The sequence below is a fragment of the Cibotium barometz genome, chromosome 39, assembly GCF_041138505.1.
Source record: "Cibotium barometz isolate CiBa-2024 chromosome 39, ASM4113850v1, whole genome shotgun sequence".
In the NCBI taxonomy this organism is placed as follows: Eukaryota; Viridiplantae; Streptophyta; class Polypodiopsida; order Cyatheales; family Cibotiaceae; genus Cibotium; species Cibotium barometz.
The window spans coordinates 10,454,642-10,463,136 of NC_141084.1; the positions used below are offsets into that span (position 1 = coordinate 10,454,642).

An 8,495-nucleotide genomic window follows, 5' to 3' on the forward strand; every position below is an offset into this window, starting at 1 on the left:
TTCTGCCACGTGGTTGTAGCTCCCAAAATAGTGTCAATAATAAAGTATTAGGTTAAAGATGGGGCCAAGAAGCAGAAAATGAAATAAGAGTAGAATGAGAATATATACACAGCTTTAAATTATTTATTATTGAAGAGATACAAATTTTTGGCTAAATTATAGACCTTGAAAATGGAGGAATTTGTCCAATAGAAAAAGAAGAGCAAGAAACTTGGAATTAAAAGCTAGTTCCACGACAAGAGACATATATTAAAGGATAATTATCTTTAATTATTATATTGAGATAAAAAATTGGGCTGGAAATTGACCAATAGAAAAAGAGAAGACTAGAAAACTGGTATGAAAATAACTAGTTTAGGATTGGCAGAGCACAAAAATGGCAAATTTTGTTTTTGGTTTTTATTTGGGAATTAAAGGCAAATATTGGATGCTTCTCTCTCCTCTCTCCTCTCTCTCTCTACACACACACAGTGCAACTGCTTCTGTAAGCTCTCTCCATTGGGTCATCAGTTTTTCTCTCTCTATCGAGAGACCCATGCAATCTTCTTCTTCTTCTTCTTCTCTCTCTCTCTCTCTCTCTCTCTACGTTTTCTCGCGTAAGTGTCTCTAGATTTAACCGCTCTCCCTCTTCCAGTCAAGACCCGGCTCACTTTCTTCCATCTTTCTAAAATTTCCAACTGGCTAGTCATCTCTCTCTAGCCATCTCTCTCTCTGTCTCTGCACACACACACACACGCACAGTGCCGCTTTTGGGCTTCTTATCAATCAGCATTCTGTTGCTCTGTAAAGCTCAAGCTCTCTCTCTCTCTCTCTCTCTCTCTCTCTCTCTCTCTGCGCGCTCTTCTGGAACACCACTTATTTTTTTGCCCGTTAGGCATCTCTCTCTCTCTCTCTCTCTCTCTCTCTCTCTTTCCTTCCTTGCATCTCCCACCCTCCACTATTTTTCTTTACCATTGCTTTCTCCGTGGGTGTGTGTATCCTCTTATCACAGCACTTTTGCGCAGGCGGCGATCTCCTCCTCTGCCATCTCTATCACGTACCCAAACAAAGGAGGCCCACGTCAAGTAGCTGTCGCAGATCCACAACTTCAGCTTCGGGCGAGTATTGGGTGAGAGTTTTTTGGTTCCTTTTTGCAAATGCATCCCCCCAACTCACCCACCCACCCCTCCCAAAACACACACACACACACACACACACACACACACACACGCCCCCTTCTCATCTCTATCCTCATGCTCTTTTTTTTTTTTGGCATCCTAACAGAAAACCCTTTTTTGCATCCCTTCTAGTGTTCTTTGCTGCTCTCTGGATGGGTTTCAATTCTCTGCACTGGCTTTTTGGCTGCACAGTTTTCGTATGTTAGATGATGTATGTGGAAAACAGCCATTGAGTAGAGCCCATAACATGCAATTTGAGTAGAGCCCATTACATGCAATTTGCATCTGGTAGGGTTTTTTCAGTCATATCCTAACCCTGCTTTTCTTCTATACTGTCCTCTGTTACATGTACTAGGGCTGCGCTGAAACCAGTGACATTCTCCGAGTGAGATAATTATCTCAATTTCTTTTGCAAAATGCACCATATTGAGAAACAATGAGAATTCTTATGAGGATGCAAGGGCATGCTTTTTTTGAGGTTGCCTGTTTGTGATCATGGTAAAGTCTGAAGCAACATGGTCATGTCTGAAGCAACTTCTTTAGTGCAAACACCACAACGGGTGAAGCATGGAGAATGTGAAAACAGGAGTGCACTGTTGGCAACCTCAGCTGCCCGAAGGCCTCGCAACAGAGAAGTCACATCAAGGTACAAATCTTCTTCTACCAATTCAGTATCACCTGCTTCTGTTCCTAACCGCCGGTTTCCTACTCCCAATGTCGACCGAGCTACAACTGCCCCTGATGTCTTATCACCAAAGAGAGCACAGTCTGCTGAAAGAAGAAGACCATCACCTACAAGAACTGCAGAGAGCAGGGTTTCGAAGGGCTCTTCTGATGCAGCACCTATGGCTCCCCAGCGCCCAGGGGTACGCACAGAGCTTCTTTGGCCATCAACAAAGATTCTTTCAACCTCAGTGCAGTATGAGCCTCACTCACTTCCACCAAATGGTCAAGCAAGGAGACAAATAGATAGCCGAGGGAAAGCTCGTAGTGTTACTGCTGATCATACATTAAGGCCTTCAGCTAATGTACTGCAAAAATCAGCTGATTGCCAGAAACCATCACCTGAACGCAAAGCTACACCCCTGCGTTGCCAGAACATAGATCAAGCTGAGAATGCTAGGCCACAGGAGAATATCCACAAGCCTGATCAGAATTGTTGGCCAGGAAGTAGCAATGTTAAAATGTCGGGAGCAGCATTGAGTAGGAGTGTGGATCTTTCTGCCAAGAAAGAAAGGCCCCTGTGCAGAGCAGCATCACCGTTGGTGCAAGGGAAACCTGTCTATGGGTCTTCTAGGGCACCACGTCCTGCTAGCTCTTCTCGAGCACTTTCTCAGTCCATCAATGAGGGGCCAAGCTTTTCCAGTGGCTCTCAGAGTACAAGATTAGAAAGCAGGGGGAGAAGGCAAGATTCTCCTGTGAAGACCAGCAAAGGGTCTAACACAGATTCCCAACCTAGAATTGGTGCACATCCAGCTGATTGTTTTGATGATCAGATACTCCATCCAGCAAGACATACTGGACAGGCAGTAGAGTTGGCGAGCTCCGAAACCACCACCTTCACTGATAATACTTTGGATACTGACAGCGTATCATCTGCGGGTACAACCACCACATTCTCTTCAGGTAAAGGCACCCCAGGAAGTGTTTTGGGGACTAGAGGTGCTCAAGGTACTACTGTCCCTGCACGGTTTTGGCAGGATGCACGGTCCCGGCGTCTATCTGAGAACAACAAATTGCGGTCCTCAATGCGGGAACCTGAATTATCAGCAGCATCAGTGGGGAGAATAGGCATCAGGTATAAGACAATGGAGAGTCTTCAAGGATCAAATCCAGTTGTGAACGGGGCTGCCACCACATCATCTCCTTGGGTGGTGCTGCCCAATGGTTCGGTTTCAGGTTTTCTGCCACCTCAGCAGCCTCCGTCTCCAGCAAGAGCCTCCCCTTATAGAAGTATACCTAGTCCTTCAAGGTCAAGGGGGGGACCATCACTGACACAGAGTCAGAGGTCCAGCAGTTCTGCGGTGATGCTTAATTTGGGGGCAGATATTAGGAAAGGAAAAAAAGGACTGAGTCAAGTGGAAGAGATCCACTTTCACCGCATTCTTCATAATAGACTCCTGCAGTGGCGGTTTGTAAATGCAAGAGCTGCAGGGGCAATGAATGCACAAATATTTTCTGCAGAGGTAGGGTATACATGAGAACTCTTGTTTAAAGTATCTTTAATTTGGTACAAAAGCAAAAGATTTTAGCTAAGGTTTACTTGCTTAGGGTTACAATCACAGGTAGGTTTATGCTGACCCCTTTATTTGTAAATGGCCAGAAATCGCTGTATAATGTCTGTGCAAGGATCTTTGATCTGAGATCCATGGTGACAGTGAAGAAAACAAGGCTGCAGCAAACAAGACAAGCTCAAAAGCTTAACTCTCTTCTGTCAGTCCAAGTAATCATTTTTTCTATGATTCATCATGTATGCCTGTACTGGACATTTTGTTGTGATTTCACATACTGATAATTGTATTCGAAGAAAGCCCATTTCATAGATTTCACTTCTAATTGCACTTGTCTGTGTGTGTATGTGCGCGCACGCGTGCGTGACTCTCTCTCTCTCTCTCTCTCTCTCTCTCTCACACACACACACACACACACACGTATGCACACTCAAAAAGACATGCCCTTAGTTAGTTAGTTAGGAGCCTGGTCAAGTGTGCTTAGTGGTGTGAACACACTAGGTGTGAACACTCTCTTATTTAGGGTCAAAAGATAAGGCCTTGGTGCCTATAAAAGCAATGCACAGGAGTAGACAGTAGGGCCAATCCATTTGCATGTTGCTAAGCAATATATTCCATCCTTGCCAAGCCCTACCTGCCTAGACGTACAAAGCTTGGCATATTTGTTTTTGCTTCCATCGATCATAAAAATATGAAGAATCAAAATGCTACTACAACCTGTCATCGGCATGACAACATACATGACATTTTCCACACACAGCTATGAATTGATGGCCTGACCACAAAAGGTAAGTTGTATCATTTTGCTTTGACACATTTTGATTCTATTGTGAGAAATGTTTCCTTAAGATGATGACCCCCACTTTTCCCATAAGGTTTTTTCAATGGATAATAGAGTCAAGCCCAAACAATGAAAGCACCCTTCTTGTCATCATCAAACTTGTGTATCTAAAGGCCAAGTCAGCATACTGCATGACGGACTACAGATTTTGACACAAGCCGGAAACTCATTATCGGGTCTCTCAAGGTAATGGGGCAGTAAAAATTGTTGTTTTAAATCGGCTATGAATCGGGCATAAGTGGCCACACCATCCTTGTCGGCGTGGGCCTAGGACCAGGCTTGCCATCATCACAATGACATCGCCAGTGAGGTGACAGATGACCAATGCAATATCCTTATATGACCTATTTACTATAGAAAAGTAAACTTCAAATAGATGAATCCATGAAAGCAAATCAGAAGGATTGAGTTTACCATCATACTTAAGGTGACCTTTTCCGAAAAAGGGTTCAGCTGGCTCTGAGCGGTTCAGGATTGAGAGAGAAGAGGAGCGCCTCATACTCTACCTGTCATCCACATTCGTCTTCTCGTCGCCAATTCTCTTCTTCGTGGAGGCGAGCCTCCCATTCTCTACGACAAGCCTCCTCTTTGCCTCGAGCTTTCTCAAGACTAAACTAGAAAGACATCTCCAATTGCTTCGATCAAATCTCCTGTTCACTTGCCAGTTGTGCCGTCTCTTAGCAATGACTTGCTTAGAGGTAAGCATGGGGTTTTGGGGTTGTGAAGGAATGGGTTGGGGTTGTGGTAATGGAGGTGCAGGAGGTGTGACATGGGAAAAAATAGAAGAAGAAAGGGGTGGAGGTTGTGGTTGTGGTTGTGGCTATTGCTTTGTCATTCTTGTCCTCCCATATTAAGATTTTCTGAGGATCTGCTACAGGTTTCTTCTCTGTTCCCTTGATGATGTGCCATACTCATCCCACATCAAGAAGAGTCCGATCTTGGTCTGCCACGTAGGGAAGTTTACCCCAGTAAACTTTTCGACTGCAACGTTGCTTTTGAATGCCTCTATACTGCAGAAAACCCTCTATTGATGATAATTTAGAAGGCAGCCATATGTATGTGTAAAAAATGCATGGCTGAATGGACTATTATGGCTGCAAGTTTATGGCATTTTGTGGGTGATGTTTTAAAAAAATGCACAGCAGAATGGCGGCTATGGATCTGGGGCCATCTAATGGTCTTTGTCAGTGTGGCATATGGTGTACTGTTTTGTTTTGACATAAAGCTTGTACAAACAGATATACACGTTTGTAAATGCCTGCTAAAGAGCCCAGTGGATATCTTAATATAATGCAAAAATCACTTCTTAAAAAAAAAGAGGAATCTATGCAAGTGAAAGAACACAGGGATATAACCAAGCTAAATACGATGGTGAATCTTTTTGAGCATTTCTATCAAGAGGAAAAGGAGACTATGCATGAACAATTAGCTCCCGTGAGCTCAAGAGAACATGCACATGCAGCATACCTTTCCAAACGTCTTTGCATTACATGAAGATGTGATGTAAGAAACTTTCCTGGAGACATTGGACATGAGCTCGTTCCTATGTGGAAGTGGCCACTTGTGATCATGCTAGTAGGTTTTTTCACCAAGGTATGTGGTGGTATTGTGGGCTCTTCATATGTCCATGTCATGTGAGTTGTTCCCATAGGTGTTGTGAGGGGTGTGACAGATGTCATGATGGATGTCATCTCATGTTGATTCTTGTATGACTTGCGGTAATGTGTGGGACGCCTGAGGAGGTTTCTGATCTAGTTGGGTCTCCTCTAGCCCATAAGAGCCCCGTTAGTTGATGTCAATTGGTCTTGTAGTGTGCAGGTTGTCCTCCTCCATCTACTCTTTTGTTACTTTGGCTTCTTCGCATTGCTGATGAAGAGATGCCACAGGCTCTTTTTAAAAGTTGTTCTTCTCTCCCCTGTTCACCTGAACCTACCTTTTGAGTATACAAGTTTGTCTGCTTGAGCTGCTTGCTTCTTGGCAGCAAGTTGTTTTCTAGATGCTTCTCCATTATTTGCAACTGGACCCCCCTGACTGCTGCATTTGCATTTGTCATCATCAGAGGGGTGGTGAAGGAAATGAGTAATACTATTCCAACCTATTGTGTGCATGCAGCATATTCTGTATTTTAGTATGGTCCATGTGAAAGGGTTCCTGTTGGCTGCTCGGGTCCACGTTCACCGTCAAAACTTACCAGAAGACCTGCCATACATATGAAGCGTTGCTGATGTGTCGAATGAGGTGGCTGCCCCCAATGAACAAGAAGGGGGTTTCCAACATTTGCTGACGTGGCAGCCCATTCTGTCCTCCTGGCTATGCTGGTAGGCCGCACAGGCAGGAATGACAGTCTCTTCCTCTCTCTTCCATGTATAATAAATTGGATCATTCCCATGTTCATGTCTGCCTGCCTTTGTGAAGAACACACCATGAGAGGGCCAATGGAGTTTGTTATGCAGCATTCACGAGAGGGCCAATTAAGAACACACCATGAGAGGGAAAATGGAGTTGTTATGCAGCATTCATGGGCTGTAGTTTCTACCTCAGCTCCTACATTTGCCCTAGAGCTATGTTTATGGTGTCAGTGCTCTTTTTCATTGATCCTGCCTAGATTATCCTGGACTGCAATCTCTAGCAGGGCCAATTCACTGCTCAAGTGGGCCGCCCTTGTGGAGTTGGCCACTGTTTTGACTGACTGGTTGGCTCAACCAATGCCCAGCCCAACCTCTTGTATGCAAGGCTTGTTGCCACACTCTCAAAGCTGCTTAAAAAAGCCTCCCTAGTTTGTGCTTTCTTATGTTTTATGTGCTTCTGCTCATGGCAAGTGTTCCCTTGCATCATTTTTCCGCAGGCTCCAAGGCTTGAGGACTGGTCTAGTCTACAGCACGAGCATTCGATTGCATTCGAAGGAGCTGTGCAAGCTTTAGAAGCTGCGGTTTTGCGAGTACCTGTAACAGGTGGTGTAAAGGTAACTCTTTTTCTTTGGCAAATTTTTCTTGAAGATTTATGGTTGACATTATCCTTTCAATTTGACCTTATTGAGATAAAGTACACTGTTTTTTGAAAACGTAACGCAGGCAGATGCTCTTGCTGTCAAAGAAGCAATAAGTTCTGCATTTGATGCGATGAACTCTCTGGACAATTCAGTCACCTATCTTTTGCCTAAGGTAAATGGTGAAAAATGATTGTGTGCTAGCTTCCTTTTGGTGAGAATCAAGTATGTACAGGAGGTTGTTCATATGTGGACCTTTCCCACTTCCCCTGAACTTCTCCTAACTTCTCATACTTCTAGAAAATTACACTCCATGTTACTAAGGTTTTGTTCTACACACACATGCAGGTGGAGAAGACCAACTCTTTAGTTTCGGAACTAGGTTATGTAGCGGCCCAGGAGAGGGTGCTGTTGGACGAGTGTGCAGATCTGCTTGCAATGGTGTCTGCACTAGAGGTGAGAACCACACTCTTGTTTTCTCCCCGATGTTGGAGGGTTTTTTCTGAGGGGTTTCTAGTTTAGCAACTAAGGTGCTCTGTACATGTTGTATGGACAGAGAGAGGAATGCAGCATGAGAACTCACTTAGTCCAATTTGAGCACGAGAGGGCTCGTGTCTTAGGGCATCTGATGGATAATACTGCTTCTGCACCAGACTCTGTACTACTACCTCACCATAACATGACCACATCCCACTTGTAGATCTCCGGTTTGAAGCTAGGATCATCATAAGGAAGCTCAGCCACATTGTGTGGATTGTGAAGTGCAAGTGGAAACCTTGTGCTCTTTTCCATTTCTTGAGCAGAACATGAGGAAGAGCATCGTCATGGAGGCGTCTCACCTCAGTGCTCTCTTGTCAAGCTCTGCTCAAGGCATGGGTGTACTATACCTTCTTGGTAGATGTTACATTTTCTGTTTCTAACGAACGTGCCCACATGATCTTGCCCCTCTTCAATATTTCTTGTAAAGGCAATTAGTTTGTTTCAGATTTAAAAACCAATTAAGAAAGTGAGGCAAATGTCCTCTTATAATGTCTCCAATATTGCCATTGATTGGGGAAGTGAAGCTTAGAATACTTGTTGGTAGCCCGCACGAAGAGAGGGTACGATGGGGTTCAAACCCTAGCACCAATACATCATTAGTAGATAGCTCAAATAAAGGCTTTTGCTATAAGATGAGGTTTGGAAATCAGTCTCCAGGAGTTTTTTTGGGGGGGTTTCAAAAAAGCATTTTTGTTTTGTCAAAAAAGTTTTTTTAAAGGATATATATATATATATATATT

The 8,495-nt window shown here is 44.0% G+C and overlaps 1 protein-coding gene across 1 annotated transcript; it reads left to right on the top strand.

Moving 5' to 3' along the window:
* The first annotated feature begins 472 nt into the window (after positions 1-472).
* LOC147615711 (AUGMIN subunit 8-like) lies at positions 473-8,245 on the top strand. The gene is made up of 7 exons (XM_086778285.1): positions 473-1,108; positions 1,513-3,343; positions 3,481-3,600; positions 7,075-7,191; positions 7,301-7,390; positions 7,564-7,671; positions 7,772-8,245. The coding sequence occupies exons 2-7, from the start codon at positions 1,673-1,675 to the stop codon at positions 7,913-7,915; spliced, it is 2,250 nt and encodes a 749-aa protein (XP_086634411.1). The 5' UTR covers positions 473-1,108; positions 1,513-1,672; the 3' UTR covers positions 7,916-8,245.
* Positions 8,246-8,495: the final 250 nt, after the last annotated feature.